Source organism: Nannospalax galili, unplaced genomic scaffold (genome assembly GCF_000622305.1).
Source record: "Nannospalax galili isolate Female #2095 unplaced genomic scaffold, S.galili_v1.0 scaffold105, whole genome shotgun sequence".
NCBI classification, from domain to species: Eukaryota; Metazoa; Chordata; class Mammalia; order Rodentia; family Spalacidae; genus Nannospalax; species Nannospalax galili.
The window spans coordinates 713802-736019 of NW_008354502.1; the positions used below are offsets into that span (position 1 = coordinate 713802).

At 44.4% G+C, this 22218-nt stretch overlaps 1 protein-coding gene across 2 annotated transcripts in view; it reads left to right on the forward strand.

Annotated features, from left to right (window-relative positions):
- Positions 1-22218, forward strand: part of Abca1 (ATP binding cassette subfamily A member 1) — a 136196-nt gene that overhangs the window by 86959 nt on the left and 27019 nt on the right. The window contains exons 12-29 of one of the 2 annotated variants that reach the window (XM_029555297.1): positions 1498-1695; positions 2405-2610; positions 3172-3348; positions 4424-4646; positions 6523-6744; positions 7679-7883; positions 8924-9037; positions 10840-11011; positions 12216-12347; positions 13243-13385; positions 13587-13724; positions 14291-14511; positions 15758-15836; positions 16647-16849; positions 17887-17935; positions 18122-18235; positions 19252-19400; positions 21030-21154. In XM_029555297.1, the coding sequence (XP_029411157.1) occupies positions 1498-1695; positions 2405-2610; positions 3172-3348; positions 4424-4646; positions 6523-6744; positions 7679-7883; positions 8924-9037; positions 10840-11011; positions 12216-12347; positions 13243-13385; positions 13587-13724; positions 14291-14511; positions 15758-15836; positions 16647-16849; positions 17887-17935; positions 18122-18235; positions 19252-19400; positions 21030-21154 (2870 nt within the window). Of the gene's footprint in view, positions 1-1497; positions 1696-2404; positions 2611-3171; positions 3349-4423; positions 4647-6522; positions 6745-7678; positions 7884-8923; positions 9038-10839; positions 11012-12215; positions 12348-13242; positions 13386-13586; positions 13725-14290; positions 14512-15657; positions 15731-15757; positions 15837-16646; positions 16850-17886; positions 17936-18121; positions 18236-19251; positions 19401-21029; positions 21155-22218 lie in introns of both variants that reach the window. The other variant, XM_008851702.3, reaches the window with a different exon arrangement.

Consider the following 22218-nt stretch of genomic DNA (forward strand, 5'->3'; position numbering starts at 1 on the left):
TGTTAGTAAAAATAAGACTGATTAAAGAAGGTGGTTTTTAGACTCTTGGAGATCCAACTCAGTAGAGCCAGGGCCCTTCCTCCCCCTGGAAGCTGGGAGGAAGGTGCAGATGTGTCTCTTTTTGGCTCAGGCAGTAGTTGCCCTGCTTTCCTGGCAATGCAGCTGTGCAGACGTTTGCCCCAGTCTCTCTGGTTGACTGGTTGAGCACCACAATGGCTTACCTTTCACCTTGACATTGAAAATGGAAGATAGGCTTTTTACTGTGGTCCATATGCTTTCCTCCCCCTGGAAGCTGGGAGGAAGGTGCAGATGTGTCTCTTTTTGGCTCAGGCAGTAGTTGCCCTGCTTTCCTGGCAATGCAGCTGTGCAGACGTTTGCCCCAGTCTCTCTGGTTGACTGGTTGAGCACCACAATGGCTTACCTTTCACCTTGACATTGAAAATGGAAGATAGGCTTTTTACTGTGGTCCATATGCTGTGAGGTTGGGAAGGACCATCTTTTAATTAGTTTAAGCAGCAATGTTATTTTCCTGAACTAAGCATTAGAAGTGGGTTCAGTCTAGAGGGAGGGTTTTTATCTGGTGTCATCAGACTAGGTCTCACAAGGTGATGCAATGCAGTGAGTGTCTGGAATCAGAGGGCCTATGTTTCATGTCCCGACTTGCCACTCATTATCTATGTGGACTTCCCTTGTGTATGAAATGGGCAGTGTGTCAGGTACTTTAAAAAAAATTTTTTTGTAGAGCTTTTGTACATTTCATACAACAGTTCTTAATCAGGTACTCTCATTGCTATAATGAAACCCTCTGACCAAAAGCAACTTAAGAAAGTTTATTGTGGCTTACAGTTCCAGAAGGCTAGAGTCCATCATGGCAGGGAAGGCATGACAGCTGGTGGGTGGAGTGGGAAGCCTGACTGGTCACACTTCCATCCTCAAGCAGAAAGCAGAGAAAAGGAATGAGAAGTGGGGAGAGGCTATCAACTCTCAAAACCCACCCCCAGTGATGTACTTCCTCCAGCAAGCCTGCACCTCCTAAAGGTTCTGTAATATCCCAAGCAGTCCCACCAACTGGGGACCAAGTGTTCAAACACCTGAGCCTATGGGGGACATTTCTCACTCAAACCATTACAGAGAGTATCAGAGCTACCCCTCATGAAGTTATGATGCATGTAAGTCACTCAACATTCTATTTTCATTGCTGTTATAATTAAAATGACAGCTTGAGCTGTCTGGTACAATGGAAAGTGTGTGGATTGTGATAGCAGACTGGTCTGACCTGAGTCACAGCCTCATTCCTGTTGGTGAGATACCACTCAGCCTTGGCTAAAAGCACTCATATGTTTTCAACTGCATCTTCTTATGCATAGAATGAAAGCCCTGTTAATATACTTTACTTTTTTGGTAAAGATCCATAAATACAAATAGAGTAAGTATATGTAAGGATGTATGAGGAACATGAATTTTGTGTTCACTTTTCAAACATTCTTGGAATGACAGACATTGCTGGACAGCAAAGGCAATGGCCCCTTTTGGGAACAGAAGTTGGATGGTTTAGATTGGACAGCCCAAGACATCATGGTGTTTCTGGCCAAGAACCCAGAGGATGTCCAGTCTCTGAATGGCTCTGTGTATACATGGAGAGAAGCTTTCAATGAGACCAACCAAGCAATCCAGACGATATCTCGCTTCATGGAGGTGAGGATCTTCTGTGTGCATCATGTAGGAAAGGTTGGGGACTTTCTTTATTGAGATGTTACAATAAGGTTAAAGATTGAAAGAGAGCTTAGAGTTCATGTAAAGTATTGCAGTCATATCCCCCAGGCTGAGTGTACAAAATAAATTAGTTGAATGAATGAATGAATAAACTTAATCCTAGCATTATTTTAATTTGACTCCAGTGTTTCTATCCATTATCTTCTGTTATCTTCTATGTTTTCCTATGTTTTGATTTGCTAAACTCTAATAGTAATAAAAGAGTCCCTTAAAAAGCATTATTTATTAAATTTACCTGAAATCTAATTCAGGACAGATAAAACCTGAAAACCTTTAATCTTAAAATTTATGATAAGGAATAGAGATGCTTCGAATGTTTTTTGTTTGTTTGGTTTGGTTTGATTATTTAGTTGATTCGTTTCTATGATTCAACATTTCTAAGAACCAGAGAGGGAAAAAATAAGACATGATCAGTTTCTGCCTATTTTCCTTCACAAAAATTTATATAAGTAAACTTTCAGTATTTCTCTTAAACCCCAGTTAAAAACTGAAATGATCCATTCTTGGTTGAAACCTGTTTTAGAGAGGATTGAGCAGTAAAGGTTGAGAGTCCAAGGGCTAGTTCTTGTCTCTGAGGAGAGGCTGGGTCCTGCCGCCAGTGTCCTCACAAGGCTGTGCTTCCTTCTGCCAGTGTGTCAACCTCAACAAGCTGGAGCCCATTCCAACAGAAGTCCGACTCATCAACAAGTCCATGGAGCTGCTGGATGAGAGAAAGTTCTGGGCTGGTATTGTGTTCACGGGACTCACTCCCGACAGCACTGAGCTGCCACATCACGTTAAGTACAAGATCCGAATGGACATTGACAATGTAGAGCGGACAAATAAGATCAAGGATGGGTAAGTTGACTCCCATCCCACCAGCCCAGTCTTGGAGAAGTCAAGAGCATAATGACTTTTATGATGGATGGTACTTTGATTAATGATTTGGGAGAAATTCAAGAATAAAAATAATCAGAATTTGGTAAAAATTCTTTGCTGGGGACTACTGTTCACAGGCCATAACATATTAGTCATTTCTGACTCAGTATTCCTGTTCAAGGGTTAACCCAGAGCAATTAAGTCAGCAGAAATAAAGAAAGGAAAATCCATCAGGAGTCTGTATGCTAGCCTTCCCCATTTTTATAAAAAGGAGTAAACAACCAATAAAAGAAAGTGGATAAGTAAACTTTAGCATGTTCATTTGATGCAATGTCAGGTCACCAATGGAGAAGAAATATACCAATGAGAGGTATGTTCATTGTGATTGTTTCTATTCAAAAATCTATGCATATGTTGACTAAGATAAGAATGCAAAACTATATATAGGAAGAGTGACGGGAAGCATGATGGAATTGTGCGTAGTTGGGTTTTTCCATGTGTGGTTGTAGGAAGGTTTCATCACCTTGCATTTGGTTTTAGGTATTGGGATCCTGGTCCCCGGGCTGACCCCTTCGAGGACATGCGCTATGTCTGGGGGGGCTTTGCCTACTTGCAGGATGTGGTGGAGCAGGCAATCATCAGAGTGCTGACGGGAACTGAGAAGAAAACGGGTGTCTACATGCAGCAGATGCCCTACCCTTGCTATGTTGATGACATGTGAGTTATCAGCAAGTCATCATTTTATTAAATAACCAGCTCCAGGAGGAGTGTGAGTGTGTGTGCGCATGTGTGTGCACATGTGTGTATGTGTGTGTGCGTGTATGTGCATGTGTGTGCATATGTGTACGTGTGAGTATGCATGTATGTGTGTGTGCACATGTGTGTATGTGTGTGTATGTGTTAGGTGGTGGGGGAGTTGAAAATAACGCCAGCGGTAGGTGGTGAGCTTGTCAACATTGCAGACAGACACATACACCTACTAGGAACCTTTCTTCCTTTCTAGTTCATGGTTACTATGACGTTTTTTTTTTGCATTCTACCCATTTTGCAGAAATTTGCCTCATCTGCAAGATTAAAATGTATTATGGTAAACACAATTAAGGGCAGCTATGCACACTCCTAAGTGCAGAAGCATCAATCTGGGCTTGTAAAAGCAGATTTCCTGTAACTTTGTCCACTTCCTCTCTCATGGGATTGTTGAACCACATTTTGAAACAATCCAAGTGAAATTGGAAACTTCTTTATCTTAGACTTTTTAGATAATCTTTTAGGACTGAATCACTAAGCTGCCATGTTCTTTCTATGAGAAATGTACCTTTGAATCTAATGACATCTTGTGAAGGAGAATAAGAGGCGTAGTTATCCCAAGAATTTCCAGTATATCATGTCTCTTCTCAATTCTAGACAGAGTGTGTGTGTGTGTGTGTGTGTGTGTCTGTGTGTTTGTGTGTGTGTGTGTGTGTGTGTGTGTGAAGGAAGGAGCAGCATTCTCCCCGTGTTTGCTCTCTGGCTTGCATTGAACAACTTGTTTTTAGATCTGGCCAACTCTAGCTATTCTGGTCAACAGGAATTCTGTTTATCAAATGATTAGCTAGAATTTTCTAACAGAATACATCTCTAAAGACCCATCAGCTGAACTGCTCTGGGAAGGATGTCTTCAGATGAGGGCACTGGAGCACACTGCTCATTGTCAGGTAGCCAGAGCACATAAGTGATGAAATGGGGACTTGAGCCTCAACTGGTTTACATGTGTCTTTCTTTTTTTTTTCCTGCCCTTTCCTGGTGTCTCCAGCTTCTTGCGGGTCATGAGCCGGTCCATGCCACTCTTCATGACACTGGCCTGGATATACTCTGTGGCTGTGATCATCAAGGGCATTGTATATGAGAAGGAGGCACGCCTGAAGGAGACCATGCGGATCATGGGCCTGGATAACGGCATCCTCTGGTTCAGCTGGTTCATCAGTAGCCTCATCCCTCTGCTTGTGAGCGCTGGCCTGCTGGTGGTCATCTTGAAGGTGAGGTGGCCTCATTTACTTCTCTTGCTAAAGAACTCTTGAACAGCCCAATATGAGGTAAAAGAAGAGAAGAAGAAAAAGTTGGGACTCTTGGAGTAGTGGGGGCAGCTTCCTATATCATATCTTATGCCCTCATTTCAGAATTGAGGAAAATATAATCCAGAGAGGGACAGGGACTTGCCCAGGGTCAACCCCTCTGGTTAGTAGCTAAGCAGGACTAGAATTCAGGGCTGTGCTTTCCAGATAAGCACAAATTTACCTACAGCATTCTGTCTAGTTAAGATATGATCTTCAGGGGTATTGATGGTGATTTTTTTTCAAGTTTCTAAAAGTAATAGTCAGAAGGCCATATGCTATTAGAGGTTAGATTGTCTGGAGGCAGAGGCTGAGGCAGTTTAACATATGGGTATTCATTAGTGATCAACAAACACCTGTGCAGGGAGGCAAAGGGTCATGGGAAGGGGGCTGAGCCCTGATGGAGAGACAACCCAGTGGAACACTCTGTACAACATATAGCTTGTCAAGAATTTCCCTCATTGGCTACATAAGTCCAAAGACTCATGATTCTCAAGGCCTAACACCCCCTTTTCCACCCCACTCTGTCATTAGATATGTGTCACTCAGAGAAAAGGAGGTACTCTAGGGCTGGCCAGGTGACTCTTGTATCTATGATACTAGAGATGCTAACATCTACCCTCTACCCATAGCCAAGTAAACTCTCCCTTAAACTAGAATCTGATCAGTGAAGATCTATTTGTACTATGTACAAATCTATCTTCAGTTTTCTTTCTCCAGAGTTATTTCATGTGAAGATGCATCATATAAAAATAAGTGTTTTCAGGGCTGGAGAGATGGTTCGGTGGTTAAGAGCACTGGCTGCTCTTGCAGAGGACCCGGGTTCAATTCCCAGCACCCGTATGGTAGCTAACAACCATTTGTAACTCCAGTTCCAGGGGATCTGATGTCCTCATTTGACTTCTGCAGGTGTTGCATGATACAGCTGCACTTACACACATGCAGGCAATACACTCATACACAAAAATAAAAATAATAAATAATAAGTGTTTTCGAGGAGATGGAAAGTGAGCAAAGGGAGAGGATCTCCATTCACTTTAGTACTAGCCATTTGTTATAAATGAGCACTTATGCCGAAGCACATCCTTCATGCTGTCTTGGTACGTTCCCCCTGTAATAGCCGACTGAATGCTCAAGGCAAGCAGTCTAAGGAAGGTTGGAGCTTCACTAAAGCACAGCAGAAGCAAGATTTGCATGCAGTTCCCTCATGTTGTAGTATCTGAGGTCAAGGGGCTAGGCCTTGGGACAAGGGTAGGGGTGTGGTGTGACAGCTGCCCAGGACAACAGGTGCTGACACTGACAGGACTTCTATATTTTGGTAGCCACAGTGACTAGAGATGAACTCACAATATCTGTGAGTTAGAGGAGTGTAAGAATAAAGAATATGTGCTTATCAGGGAGAAGTTAAAGTTGCCAGCTATTTGCCTTGGCTTTTAGAGAGAAAGCTGTGGGCACTGTCTCACACAGTTCTCTCTTGGAAGCAGTAGTGGTAGTCCTTTAGACAAGGGGAAGACTGTTGTCTTCACCTCCTGAAGAAACAGAGTGGAAATTTGTTCACTGAGACGGAGTAGAAAGTCCTGAACTCTGTTTTTGTCCTAATCTTGCTGTTACTTTTAATGTGTCATCTTTGGGAAGACATTTCTCCCGGGCTTCATGTCCTCACCAGGAAACTGATCAGTGTGGATCCTCTGCATGATCTGGGAAAGGCCTGTGAACGAACTTGGGCTTTTCCCCACAGATCACACAAGTGAGTGACCGGGCTTAGGGAGGCCGCACATTTAATGGGTCTCTTCCTCCCCAGTTAGGAAACCTGCTGCCCTATAGTGACCCCAGCGTGGTGTTCCTTTTCCTGTCTGTGTTCGCCGTGGTCACCATCTTGCAGTGCTTCCTCATCAGTACGTTCTTCTCCCGGGCCAACCTGGCAGCAGCCTGTGGGGGCATCATCTACTTCACGCTGTACCTGCCCTACGTCCTGTGCGTCGCCTGGCAGGACTATGTGGGCTTCTCCATCAAGATCTTTGCGGTGAGTAACTCTGGCTCTTCTACTGCGGTTGTAGCCACTGCCGCCCTGGGTGTTTAACTTCCCCTCCGTGTGTGAAGAAGTTCACGATGAGAATAGAAGGTGAAAGTCTCTTGCCAATAGGACTTGAACCTCAGTTCTAGATTCTAAACTCCTTGGAGGCAGGAATTGTGCCTTATAAGATAAAATTGCTTATCTTTTGGTTGAATTGGATTTTTGTCAGAGAACCTTGTTAGAGATAAATGGCATTAGAGAATGGTTTTAGTTTAGGCAGTAGATGCCATGTCTACTCTTTATCTCCCAGCTCTTTGTCCACATTAAACTTACTGAAAAGGCTGTGGATAGAACTGAGGGCTCTTTAGGTCTCAGGTCTTTCAGTCTTGACCTTTCCTTGTTCTCCTTGTGTCCAGTATGAACCAAACAGAACTGAGGTGCCCAATCCCTGACTTGAATATTTCCTTCCTTTGAAGGGTGTGAGAGTCCCAGTAATCTGTCCTTCGGGTCACTGATAAACTAAGCTTGTCAGGATGTTCCATTGGCCTCAGGTGGGGTCTCAGCCACCAGCAGCCCTGAAGGGGTTCCTCTCATCCTGAATGTTCACTGACTGAGCTGGAAGCCTAAAAAATCCTTGACAAGTGTTGGTATAGGGGAGGGCAGGAGACAAGGATTGTTGAGCCTTGGGAGCATAAAATTCTGGTTTACCTGCTCTCATGCATGCATTTCTGAGATGTGTATACATAATCAGTTGTTATAAACGGAATCATTTTATATGCTACAAGGAAACCCATCCCCTAAAGGGACTCTAGGCAAGTACTTATGTGTCCTGTAATTGATGTTTTTTGCAAATTCAGAATTCTTCAGGTGGAATTTACATTAGAAATAGAAGAAAGAGAGAGACAAGGACATTAGATCGGTGACTTTTGCCTCTTTCTCTCAGAGCCTGCTGTCTCCTGTGGCTTTTGGATTTGGCTGTGAGTACTTTGCCCTTTTTGAGGAGCAAGGCATCGGGGTGCAGTGGGACAACCTCTTTGAGAGCCCAGTGGAGGAAGATGGCTTCAATCTCACCACCGCAGTGTCCATGATGCTGTTTGATACCTTCCTCTATGGGGTGATGACATGGTACATCGAGGCCGTCTTTCCAGGTACCCTGAGTGTCCACACTGCCTTGGCCAACTGGCAGGGAAAAACCCTTTCAGTCTGCAAAGCCTCCTTTATGCTGTGATGTCTGCAGAACATGGGGATCCCCGGGAATGAGCTAGGACTTTAGACCTGTGAAAGATGAGGGATACAAGGAGAGGCATCTGAGCTGAAAGTACAACCATCACTGCCACCCTGACACCTATTTCTTGAGCATAGTGTTCCAGGCACTGTGCAAAGTTCTCATCTCACAAGGTTACCCTAGGTCTTTGCTATTATAAACAGTGGTTTTCAAATGAGAGGACTGACTGAGATCTTGCCTGAGGCCACACAGCTGTTAAGAGTTGGTGCTTGGAGATGAACTCAATTGGCTTGCATGTTAGGTTGGAGTCTAGTAGTCCTCTCAGTGCTGAACTGGTTCTATAGTTCTGTGTTCCCAGAGAGGGAAGCCCTAGGAGAGGTTCTGTTTCTTAAGTATGGGTTATGGATAGTACATTATTGGCTCTAAGAATTTGCATATCTTTTAAATCAAATTAATATACAATAAAAATACATTTTGATAGTTAAAAAATCTTTTTGACCAAGTTCAAGATGGATCCTCTTTGGGATAAATTTCCATACAAGATCAGATTTTGGGAGGGTCAGGTTGGATTCTGGTCCACTTTCTGAGGAAGTCTCTATGAAATGCTGTTGCTCTATCTGAACGTCCTCCACTGAATATGCAGTTTTGTATCATGTAGATCTAGATTCAGATTCTGAGTTCTTTACTCCCTGGGTGAATGACCTTGGGTAGGTTACTTACCCTTCACTCTACTCATCTGTAACATGAGAATGGTATTGCCATCAGGGGTTATTCTGCACAGAGAGGTGCAGAATGTATGACCTCATTCCGGGTTTCAGCGGAGGTCAGCTCACTCTTCCTCCACCTGCGTTCCAGTCTGTTCTTTCTCTGAGGGGCATGTCAAGGAGAAAGTGGGTCTGGCTGGAAAACCTTGGGAATACTGAGATGGTGCCAGCTAGGATCACACCTGTGCTTTGCTTTCAGGTCAGTATGGAATCCCCAGGCCCTGGTTCTTTCCTTGTACCAAGTCTTACTGGTTTGGTGAGGAGAGCAATGAGAAAAGCCACTCTGGTTCCAACCAGAAGGGAGTATCCAAAAGTAAGTGCTTCCCTAGACCTGGGGCTGCAGCCCCGACTGTTAGGGCAGAGGACACCCCAAACCCACACTAGGGGCAGAGAAATCACACCTCACATAAAACCCCCTTTCCAGATCTACCCCATGTCATTTATGTCCAGCACTGCTGAATGATGGGAACTCCTGTCTGGGACCCTGAGGAACAGCTCCTTGGCTTCCACAGTCTCTAGGAAAGTATATTTTGATCCCTACACACATGTCCCTCCTCCCTCTCATGTATCCTCCTCTTCAGTTGTTCCTCCTGCCAAGCTAAGACGAACAGCTGAAGTTGACTATGAAGGACCCAGTCTTGCTGACTGCCTTGTCTTGTGTTCTCTATAAGCACTTCTGCAGCTAATACCAAGTGACTGACCAAGACTCAGCCTGTGCTTCATGTTCTCACCCTTCCTTACCCAGGGTCCTCATTCCCTCCTGGCTCCTGACTGCAGGGAGAGAGGCCCCCAAGTCCCCTGCTTTCCAGGTTCTCTGTCTTTGTGCTCCATGTGTTTTTCCTCCTGCGTTCTGCTGACTGCTCTGAACCCTTCCCCTGATCTGCAGTGGTAAAGGTGTGCTGCTCCTTATGTGCTGCCCACCGCACTGCTCTGCCTTTCCCACTGCTCTGTTCGGTCTCGCTGCCTCTCTCTGCACACAGCTCCTGTTCCACACACCCAGAACTGCCCACGCGTGTGGGAACATGTCATGTTCTTCTGCTCTTCCGAACCTTTGCCTATACTGTTTCCTCCCACAGTCGAGCCCTTTCCCCTGCTTGCTTGCTTTCCAAACCCCTCCTTGCTCTTCTGCTTCTGGCTCAGCATCTCCTCCCCTGAGAAGCCTGCCTGGGTTCCCAGTAGTCAGTCAGCCCTTCCCCTGAACTTCTGTGGCATGTTAAAAACAAACAAACAACAAAACCCCCAAGACAATGCAATAGCACAAAAGACCCTATTCATTTAAAAATACAGACTCCAGGAGTTGCCAAACAATTATGTGGGGGGTTCCTTTGTATCCTTCATCCACTTCCTCCAACTGGTAACACCATGCGTAACTACAGGATAGTCTCAAATCCATGAAACTGACACTGCTACAATTCATAGACCTTCAGATATCTGATTCTATACTCGTAACATTGGATCCAGGAATTTTTATCCTGAATGTAGTTTTGCATTTCAGCTCAATCAAGATGCAGAACTGTTTTATTACTGCAGAGGCTTCTCATGTTACTGCTTAATCGTCGTGCCTCTCTCCCCTTCTCTGATCTGCCTCCTTGACATCTGTTGACCACTCATCTGTTCTTGATTTCTGCAATTTTGTTTTTCCCAGAATATTATGGAAATAGAACTGTACAGTAACTTTTTGATAATGGATCTTTTTTTTTTCACTCAGTGTAATTCTTCTGAGAGCCATCCACATTGTGATGTTTTTTTAGTAGTTCGTTACTTTTCCTTACTGAACAATATTCCATGGTATGGACATGCCACAGTTCCATGACACTTTTAGATGTGGTTTTAAATGACTGTTGGCATGTATTTTCATTCCTCGTCAACTGTTTCTTCCTCAACAGACTAAATTTTTAAAAATAATTTTATTCCTACCGTCATCAACAGTTCCCCAAAGAGCTTAAAATATTTAGCCTTCTGTTTGCCTGAAAAACTAAAGGTGGAGAATGTATTTGTAGTTCTAAAGTCTAATCACAGACTCTTGTACTTTCACACTCTACCAGTCAGTGTTTTCTGTAGGTTCCCATGGTCCCATTCTCTGGGTTCATCTCTGTCTCCTTTCTTTTGTCACAGTCTGCAAGGAAGAAGAGCCCACCCATCTGAAGCTGGGTGTGTCTATTCAGAACCTCGTGAAGGTTTACCGGGATGGCATGAAGGTGGCTGTCGATGGCTTGGCACTAAACTTTTATGAGGGCCAGATCACCTCCTTCCTGGGCCACAATGGAGCAGGAAAGACAACCACCATGTAAGAAGACGATGTGGTTCTCATAAGCTCTGCCACAGAATGCTGCTTAGAAATGCACACCTGAGGGGGCTGGAGAGATGGGTTAGCAGTTAAGAGCACTGACTGCTCTTGCAGAGGACCGGGATTCGATTTCCTGCATCCATGTGGTGGCTAACAACTATCTGTAACTGTAACTCCAGTTCCAGGGAATCCGATGCCCTCTTCTGACTTCTATGGGCGTTGCATGACCGAGGTGCACTTACACATGCAGGCAATACACTTATACACATAAAATTAAAATAATAAATAAAATATTCTTTATTTTATTTAGACCGGAGGAGACTGAATTGGCCACTTGGGTCAGGGTAGATCACAAGAAGAGCATAAACACGGTATCTAATCCTGAGCATGCCCTAGCTTTTGCCAGAAAGTTTTGCTCTTGTCTAAAATAGGCAGGGACCTTTTGATGACCCTTTCCAACAGGTGTTCAAAATTCTACAGCTTTCCTGGAGTCTGAGACCCTGACAACCCCAAAACAGTCTGCTTTGTACTGGTTCGGTCAGAATTGTGAAACAAGAGACTAGAAGGAAGGTCAGACAAGGTGGAGGGAGATGGACACTCCCAGCCTGTCTATGCTCAGAGAGGGGGCCTGGGTAGCTCTCTCCCTGCCTTCCCAGGACCTGTGAGGACCTTGCACAGAAGGGAGAAGGGGCCACAGAACACCACAGTTAGCAACACCACAGCTAGCCCACAGCTCTCTGTGTGGCCCCTCAGCCATTCTGAAGGGTAGATGTTTGGAGATGGCATTCTTTCCTTGTTTTTCTTGTTTTTAAGCACTATGAATTATGAACATGACTAAACATTTTTAAGACACTCAAAAATCCTACCATGTAACCCAAACATTTCTATCTTTCAATAATACGTTCTTTTCTATATATGTTACGTATACAAAACATGTTTTAAAGTGCACATTCCATTCAAAATAGAAGTTTTTTTTTCCTCAAATGCTTTTACTAAAACGTCTTCCATTTCTAGCACACAGGCCCATTCCAACCTATCACTAAAGCAAATGGCTTCTTGCTTTGTGAGTATCTATTAGAGTCCCTTAGACAGGAAGAAATGCAGGTAGCAGGGGACATGGTCTGCTCTCCCCGCCCTGGCTCAGTAGCATCTAGTGCTGAGAATGGGACTGCCTGATTCCTGAACCTGGTACTCTTACCCTCAGGTCAATACTGACAGGGTTGTTCCCTCCAACTTCGGGCACTGCCTACATCCTGGGAAAGGACATTCGCTCCGAGATGAGCTCCATCCGGCAGAACCTGGGAGTCTGTCCCCAGCATAATGTGCTGTTTGACATGTGAGTACCAGCAGCAGACAGAGAGGAGCAGTGCCCTTTGGGGACTTGAGAGTCCTGGCATTCTGGGCCCAGTGGTACTTGGGCTTTTTTGGGGGGGAGTGGCATGTCTTACCTCTCAACACATCAATGAAGACCAAATTGTCTTTTGATTTGAGGAGAAAAAGGGAGGTGAATTTATATCATCAGCCCAGTTAGCCGCCAGGATATGGAAAGCCCCACTCTCCATCACTGTCCTGGCAGGTTTTTGAGGTTATTTTTCCAGCCACTTCCCTGCTATATTCCTCTCCTAGGCCTGGTGCTAGGGCCTCAAGGCACTTGATACAATCGTCCTGTGTTCCATGTTCAAGGCATTTGCTCCCACTCAGGTTGTCCCGCCAGCAAGTATGGTCCTAAAGAACCCTTGTGATGGAACAGAGAACTGAACTCTGGGACTCCGGCAAAGCCTTTCCCCCTGTGTCCTCTTATCTAAAGTTAGTAGCTTGGGCTTCTGGGTGCCCCAGAGGCCTTCCTTCCCTTAGACTCAGAGCTGGGGACCCTTGGACATCCAGGGGGCTCACTCCAAGTGAATGCTGAGCCAGCTTGGTTGCTGGCACAGTGAAATGAGCCCTTTGAGGATTTGGAATTTAAAGTCATGACTGTCTCATGGCTGGTGGCCAGGTCTGCTGTAAGTAGGTTGAAAATGATCTGTTTATTTTTGCTTTGCTGTCCCAGTGTCTCCTGTTGTGGCTTCCCATTGTTCTGCCTTGAAATCTTCCTTCTATTGTTTTTTTCAAATTGATAAAGTTTTTTTTTAAAGGCAGGCATGGGGTCAGAGATAATAAAAATGTGTGCAGAAGAACACTGTATGCTAGTGCATCCTGCAGGACCTAGAGGTGACCTCCCGTGTTTCCCCCAGGCTGACTGTTGAGGAGCACATCTGGTTCTACGCTCGCCTAAAGGGGCTCTCAGAGAAGCACGTAAAAGCAGAGATGGAGCAGATGGCTCTGGATGTTGGCTTACCCCCCAGCAAGCTGAAAAGCAAAACAAGTCAGCTGTCAGGTGAGCCCTGGGCACTTTCCCCATTTAACTTCTCCTCTTGAGCCAGCATGACACTCCAGGGTCCCAGGCTGGGTGCCTGGGTAACAGAAACTAGTCCCCGGGTCTGTCTCCATGTCAGTACCCCCATTCTCTCTCACCGTCTCTACCTCTGTTCACCATCCAGGGCTGCTCCTGGAGCCTGTGTCTTGCTCTGTCTTGTAGGTGGGATGCAGAGAAAGCTGTCTGTGGCCTTGGCCTTTGTGGGTGGATCCAAGGTTGTCATTCTGGACGAGCCCACAGCTGGCGTAGACCCTTACTCTCGCAGGGGAATATGGGAACTGCTGTTGAAATATAGGCAAGGTAAGTGCTGTAACTTAACTCTGAGTCATACACTGCACTAGAGAAAGGCTCTTGAAAGTTATGGCTGTTCTTACTAGGACATCAGAATTGCTTTTCAAGGAAATGTGGAGCATTTATACTTAAAGCTTGGTGCTTATCCGTGGTATGGAGAAGGGGGGGCCTGGTTTGCAAGATAGCTAAAGCTTCTGCTTCAGTATTTAAGGGCCTGCCAGAAGAACAGAAATGACACAGGTCTACACACGTGTTGTGTTTGTGCTATGCTGTAGACTGCAGATTCTTGAGCACAGAGGCTGTGTCCTTGTTCATTTTGTTCCTAACTTGTGAGATATCTGTAAACCTCTTAGAATGCTTCATGGAGCAGGTTTCCAAATAAACACCGCCCTCCTTTCTGTGACGAGTCCATCTTAAGCTTGGTCATCCTGGGGTCATGGCCACACAGGGTTGAAGACATCTCCCAGGTCTTTCTCACAAGCTTGCCCCTGCTAAGATCTCTGTAGCCCCAGTGCTGTGATCAGTGAGAATGGACAGACCTCACTGTCCCACATCCTTGTGCTTGTGCCCGGCAGGCCGCACCATTATTCTTTCTACACACCACATGGATGAAGCAGACATCTTGGGGGATAGGATTGCCATCATTTCACATGGGAAGCTATGTTGCGTGGGTTCTTCCCTGTTTCTGAAAAACCAGCTGGGAACAGGTTACTACCTAACCCTAGTCAAGAAAGATGTGGAATCCTCCCTCAGTTCCTGCAGAAATAGCAGCAGCACTGTGTCGTGTCTGAAAAAGGTAAGCATCAGTCTCAGAGGTGGACTGGGCATGGGGACTGGACAGCCAGGACTTGTTGGCTTGGATGACTTGTGTGTCTGGGCCCCATGTTGTGGCCACCATCTCCCTGCTCTGTGGTCCTGCTGGAGTGTATTTTAACTCCTGTGTGGGAATCCCAGGAGACCTCTGTTCTCACTGTGCAAGCTCTGTTACATCCTACTTTATTTCCCCCCTTGGAAGTGCAGTGAGTGATAGAGACGGTCCTTTGAGGACTTTATTAAAGAAAGAGAGAGTTTCCAAGAGGTAAGAAGAGCCTTGGCTACAAATACCATCCTGCTTATTACCTTTAAATCTCATTGACCTGAAACTACAAGATATCAAATATTTACTACACACTGATTTCATTCCATTTTAACATTCTGGCTATCCAAGAAAATAATGGTAATAGTTCATTTTTGTTGCATTTACATTTTTTTTATATTTGCCGTGTCAAAGTGCAGAGCAACTATGGAAAGGCCATATCATGATTATCCTGGATGAGGGAAGTGGGGTTTGTAGGAATTTGGTAGCTTATTGAAGGTCACCCAACATATAAATAACAAGTGGGTCTAGAACTGGAGATTTATTTGTGTGGCAAAACCAGCACCACCTAATTTATCCTCCCCTCCCCTCCCCTCAACTTGAACTCCTCTCTACACCTGTACCAACTAGAGTCATCTTGCTCCAGTGTGTTCTGGGGTCTAGAAACATCAGGCTTACTTGGGAACTTGTTAAGGATTGTAGTAACTCTGGCCACTTCAGATCTACTGAATCCCTACCTGCATTTTAATAAGGTCCCTGAGTGTTTGCATGAACATTAAAGTGCAGGAAGCACTAAGCTAGACAAGTAGATAAATCTTGCCCTGGGACTGGTAGGAAAGGCCTGATTGCAGCATTGATTGGAGGCCAGTTGCTCTGCTTCCCACCTTCTTTCACCCGAGGCAGTGAGGTTGTCCACACAAGACACACATGCCTCTAGAACCTTGTGGCTGCTGGTTGCATGCATCCCAGAAGCTTCCTGCTCTGGTTTTATACAATAGAGCTTCTTGGAAGCTCTCCTTGGCGAAGGTGGTGGTGTCTCTACTGGCTCAGCCGCTGACCCATTCTCACCTCCTTCTTTGCCATCAGGAGGACAGTGTTTCTCAGAGCAGTTCTGATGCTGGCCTGGGCAGCGACCATGAAAGTGACACGCTGACCATCGGTAAGGACTCTGGGGTTTCTTATTCAGGTGGTGCCTGAGCTTCCCCCAGCTGGGCAGAGTGGAGGCGGAGGAGGAGAGGTGCAGAGGCTGGTGGCGCTGACTCAAGGTTTGCTGCTGGGCTGGGCTGGACTGGGTGGCTGTGGGAGTGGATGCAGCTTGGTGGTGCCTTGGCCTAACACTTGCTGGGGAGCATGGGGCTTGGTCTGGGGCCTGGCAGGGCAGGATCCCAGAGAACAGAGATGGGGGCGGGGTCTGGGAATTCCTTGTGGTGGTAGATTTGGCTGGATGCTAAATGAGATGTGGAGGGCCAAGCCAGCAGGAAGGGAGTTGAACTTGGGATATAAGAAAGATGAGCGCCCAAGAGATAAGGAATAGCCTCCAGGTTTTCCTCAGGCAGTGACTGTGAGAGACCAGTATTACCAATGACAGATAGAATAGAAATCCTGATAGTGGATTTAACAGTATTAACAGCTGATTTTTCCACAGAAGATTTCTGCTCCCACATTCTGTTTGGTTGGCCCTCCTGACGTCAATAAAGGATAGCCTCCCTTGACAGTTTTAGGAAGATTGAAGAATCTTTTATGGTTTCTGAACTCATGTTTTCCATCAAAGAATCCTAGTATATATACAAAAGCCACTAGGTTTTCAACTTTAGCAAGTCATCTATCCATCAGGCATCTAGAGCCTGTAAAGTGTGCTTAGCTCTGGTGATATCAAGGTGAATCAGAGACTGTCCTTTCTTCCCTTGAGTTCTCAGGCTGGAGATGAATAGGTGGACAGGCTAAAGCCTCTTAGGATGGTGTGGTGTGTAAGCAGTGCTTCTGAGGTGTAGGCAAAGGGAGAAGGCAGGAACTGCTGGTCCTTCCTGTGGAGCCTCTGAGCTGACTGAGCCATCTCTGCACTCTGGTCCCTGCAGATGTTTCTGCTATCTCCAACCTCATCAGGAAGCATGTCTCTGAAGCCCGGCTGGTGGAAGACATTGGACATGAACTGACCTATGTGCTCCCCTATGAAGCTGCTAAGGAGGGAGCCTTTGTGGAACTCTTCCATGAGATTGACGACCGGTTGTCAGACCTGGGCATCTCCAGTTATGGCATCTCAGAGACCACCCTAGAAGAGGTAAACTCAGTGGTTGACTGTTGGATTAGTTAATCCCAACAGGATTACTAGGGAGTTGGTCACCATGATTTTAGGTCATTGACATCTGGGTAATGTTGTCCCTGGTGAACCATTTAGGATCATAGTGGGACACAGCAGTATGGAAGTATTGAAATTGCTCCCAGTGGGAGTGTTGATGTGGTCAGGTGTCATCTCTCATATGTAGGAAATGACCAATATTTCTAGGCATTCTGCTGGATGCCGGTGCTGAGCTTGATGCTTTGGTATTGTTTTGTTTTAACTATTAAAGTCTTATATAATGCGCATAATAGGATGAGACTTAATAGTGAGGGAAGTTGCTCTGTGAGCAATAATCAAGGGTTTGGGACATCAAAGTCCATGTTCCCTTTACCAGGTAGCAGTGCCTTCCTTCAGAGACATAACAGACCTTCAGGGCTGGAAGGGGTGTAAACACTGTCTGGTCTGCTGGTTCCCAGGGTAGATTGTGCAGTCGAGTCGTTTGAGGCTGTTGCTGGCAATAAAAATTCCAAGGCTCATCTCTTATGCCTTTGAATCAGGTCTCTGGAGGCAAGACTTTGTACTTTGTTGCCTGCTTCCTGCAGAGTGATCTGTAGACAGGCTTGGCAGTCAGTGATCTTGTTCAGATTCCTCCCTGCCATATATTTATTTCTAGTGACAAGGAAGCCATTTCCTCTTGACCATTATGTCTTGGATAATTCATCACGGTGTTGTCCTGCTTAAAGATCTGGGGCCACAGACCTGATAAAAGCGTCTTGCCTCATTCTCTGTAGGTTCAGAACAAATTTCTTCTGCTGCAGTGTTCACAGTGTCATTGCTTTGTTTTGGAAAGGGTTGTCTGGACTGAGAGCCATCGCCTCTGAGGCAAAACAGCTGACACAAATGACTTCTCTTTCAAGTGTTATTAATTAATGTGGCCTCCACCTCCTTTGTCTTAACAGACTCCATAACGTTACCAGGGGAGTGATGACTACTATCAAAATGTTGGTGTTTATATTGTTTTTGCTCTAACTTTTCAGATTTTCCTCAAAGTGGCTGAAGACAGTGGTGTAGATGCTGAGACCTCAGGTAAGCCCTCTGGAGGGGCTGCACACTGTTTGGGTATGCCTTCTGCAGTGTCTTAGCTCACTCCTGTTGAACATTCCTCTTTGCATTATTCTAATGCAGTCTTAGTGTATGGGTTTGTTTGTAAGTGAAGAAGGTTTGTTGTGTTACAAATAACTGAAATGTAGGATTCTTTCCTTTTGCCTTCAGATGGTACCTTGCCAGCGAGGCGAAACAGACGGGCCTTTGGGGACAAACAGAGCTGTCTTCGTCCATTCACTGAAGATGATGCTATTGATCCGAATGACTCTGACATAGACCCAGGTACACTTGGTCAAGATCTTTGTTCTATTGTTTGAACATGAATTGGTCTTTTATGTTTTTCTTAGCTATTTCCCTTTGATTACTTTTGGCTAAGATCACAGATCTCAACAGTATCTAAAGAAAGGTGAGAAAAATGAGAAAGTCACTTTTCCAGTCTGGTATGTCTGGTCAAACCTGAAGGAGCCTGTCCTTCTCACTTCATTTAATGGAGCACTGTCTCTTCAATAAGCGTGAGAAGATGGCTCCTCCATGCTCTGCAGCCATTTATTTGTGGTCTTTCTGTAGGGTTTCTGTTTCTTTCATACTTTAAGCATTTTAAACCATTGTATAAATACTGATTGACTTTGAAACAATCAGAGAGGAAATTGTATCCTTAGGCATAGATATTTTGCATAACTGTCATCTGTTTGAGATGGAGAGAGGAGGTATTAAATTAAACAAATTTGATAGAATAGTAAAACACCTCAGGAGTCAGTAGTTTCAGACAGAGATTTTCAAATTAATTTTTCAGAACAGAAAAATTTCTGACTCGCCCAATCCATAAGTTACACAGGTCTGTGACTTTTTTGTTCTTACTTCATGTTTCATTGTCAGAACGTAGATATTTGAAATCTGTCCACTGCTTATCAAGAATGTAAAAGACAGAAGACTCCCTGTCATTATGTGTCAGCTTGCCTTTTTGACCTGCTTTGTGGGATATAAGAACTGAATGATGACTTGTTCTGCCTGAACAACTTGCTTGATTCCCAGTTATTTGTGAGCATGTCTCTCTGGCTCAAGGCAGCTTCATTTTCTCATTAGATGAGGACCAAAAGGTATAAACATTGAGGCATGTGACTTTTGAGTCATAACTTTTTCTTAGATCTGACTTTTTCATGAAGACCCTTTACTTTTGTGATATACTTCAGGCTTCAAACTCAGACTTCCAAGATGGTTGCTGAGGATTCCAGAGAAAGAATAGGGCATGTCAGAAATAGCTAAGATAGTGGATGACCCTCTGTGTTGGCTTCTTACAGAATCCAGGGAGACAGATCTGTTAAGTGGGATGGATGGCAAAGGCTCCTACCAGCTGAAGGGCTGGAAACTCACACAACAACAGTTTGTAGCCCTTTTGTGGAAGAGGCTGCTGATTGCCAGACGGAGTAGGAAAGGATTCTTTGCTCAGGTGAGATGTGCTTGTATCTGGCTTCATGGTTGGGCTACAGGTTCTTGGACGAGTAAAGGCAAGATAGCATCATGGCCGACATGTAGATGCCAGGACCAGATTAACTGCATTTCCATCCCATTTCTGATTTTTGCCATTTGTTTACCTGATGGTCAGTGATTTCCTGGACTTCAGTTTTCTTTTCTGAAAAACAGAGATGTAAGACATGAGACATGGTTGTTAGGAGGGTAAAAATGAGTGTATTTAGAATGGAGTCTGACATTAGGTGAGAGAGAAGGGGTAGAGGGAGAAAAAGAGAGAGAAAGGGGGAAACTAGGAGGAAGGGAGGGAGGAGAGAGACTTATTTTAGAGGAGGGCATAGCAGTGTCAAAATTTAGAAAACTGGTTGTGCAGATCTAACTCACGAGAGATGCCATGTTGAGATGCACTTCACATGAGAACTTATTAGAAAATAGTATTTTTTTTCTCTAAGTTGATGTTTAACTCAAATCAGCAGTGAAGATACCTTGAGACCCGAATATAGGTGCACATAGAAAAGACCCACTGCACAAAGGTCTGCATGTGAGCTTTCATGCTAACTTGCTTAGTTAGAGCCCTTAAAAATATTTCACTCTACAAAATGAAGAATTATAGGGAAAGTATCTGTAGAGCTCCCTTTGCGCTAACTTAGGAGCGTGAGTTTGGAGCATAAAGACCTAGATTTGAAAGCTTCTGTTAATTACCAACTGTGACAAAAGACAAGTTACTTATTCTCTCTGATCCAAGTGCCCTAGAGTTAGATGCTGATAATGATACTAACACCATAAATAACCACAAAATATGATATGAAATAACTCCCGTTACAGTGTTTTCCAGTGGCATCATTCACTCAGTGCTATTTCTATACCGAAATCCAAGGATATTAGCACCAGAGTTTTCATTTGATTTCTTAGGGCCTTGGAAATGGAAGCACATGTTAGGCAAGCACTCTACCACTGAGCTACATCTCTAGCCAGGGTCATCATTTTTATGTTTAACATTTTAAAGGGTAAATTTATCAGACATGAGTGAAAAGATCTTTTGGTTTACCTATAAAGTAAGAATAAGTTATTATTTTCAGAGAAGGAATATAGAAAGTTTGAGGAATTTCAAGAAGGATTTAGATGATTATACTTTTTTGAGGTGCTTATAGGACCTCATGGAGGCCATTTATGTAGAGCTGGTTTCTGTTCTCTGTCATCAGATGACGTATGTCACCTAGGACACCTATAGTAGAGACAACTAGGACTCGGATCTTCTGGCTCCTGGTCCAGGGTTGCTTCACTCAACCTTCCCCCGAGCTAACATGAGCTCACCCAGGGTGCTCTTTCTCAGTCCTTGGGGGATAAAAAAAGAATAGGACCTAAAACACAGAGTCCTGCTGGTATCACTCTTTACTCTGTGAAATTCCCAGCTCTGTGCCTCTGCCAGGTGACCATAGCCTCTGACTTGGTGCTTCTAGAAATGCCTTGTAGGAAAAGGCTTCATTTTCAGGCTTCACAGCCCTCAGTCCTCTGTCGCTGGTCTGGGAGGTTGGCGCGACTTGCAGAGTCTTGCTCCTTGGACTTCTGTCACTTACCTTTTTCTGCCACTTCCAATGCCTGGTTGTAGATTGTCCTGCCAGCTGTCTTCGTCTGCATTGCCCTGGTGTTCAGCCTGATCGTGCCACCCTTTGGCAAGTACCCCAGCCTGGAACTCCAGCCATGGATGTACAATGAGCAGTATACATTTGTCAGGTTTGTATTTGTCTTCTGTGCCCCAGGGCGGAGGAGGGTTCAACAGATCAGAGCGTTTGCTGTGCTGAGAGCCAAGGGGTCAGAATCCACAATTCACAGCGAGATGGATTTTATCCTGATGCTTCAGGCTACTACACAAGCTGTTACTGAAGCAAAGAACAACAGTGAATAACACTTGAAAAAGTAGGTGAAGCTCTGCTGGGCATTTCAGCCTGTATTGTTACACTGTTGTCAGGATGACCAAGTGTGTTTTAGTAAAGTAATCAACACCCACTAAAATCTATGATTAAGTCATAAAATATTTGAATTATTAGACATATGCTTTAATTTCATAATCACCACACAAGGCTCCTGTACACTATCAAAACAGACACATCAGGCTCTTGTTTTCTGCCTGGTATAAACCCTGCAATTATTTATTATCTACCCTTCAAATTTAGGATATTAACTTAGTGTTCATCTTTAGACAAGAACACTTTCTACTCCCTAGTAATTCTATGCAAAAAACAACAGGACAAAGTGATTTTTAGATCTTGTTCAGTGAGAGTTTTCTTCAGCTCCATTGCACTTGTAGGTCTATAGATGGGGGAATGTGTCAGTGACCTAAGGGGAAGATTTTAAAAAGTGAAAAACAAAAGCCAGACTGTATGTGATACTATATATAGATATATATATATACTCGCGTGGATATATATATATATATATATATATCGCGTGGATTAGTCAAACCCATAGTTTCATCTTACAGGGCTAAAGTTTGTTTGGTTCTTGCTGATGACCCCCAAAAACTTATATCTGTAGATCATGGGGTGGGTTTGTAACCTGTGCCCAGTATTTTTTGGACTTTTTAGTTGTTCTACAAATTTTGTTGGTCAACAAAATCTGACTGTCCTTTCTTAGAAAATTCATGTCTGTTGTCTGTGACAAATGTATAATCGTGAAAGTAGTCTTGAAATACTGATCCTTAAATGAGTTTCTCTATTTTGGGTTAAAATGCATATATATATATATATGCATGTGTGTATGCACATACCTTCATATACACTCTCTTTGTACATTCTTTG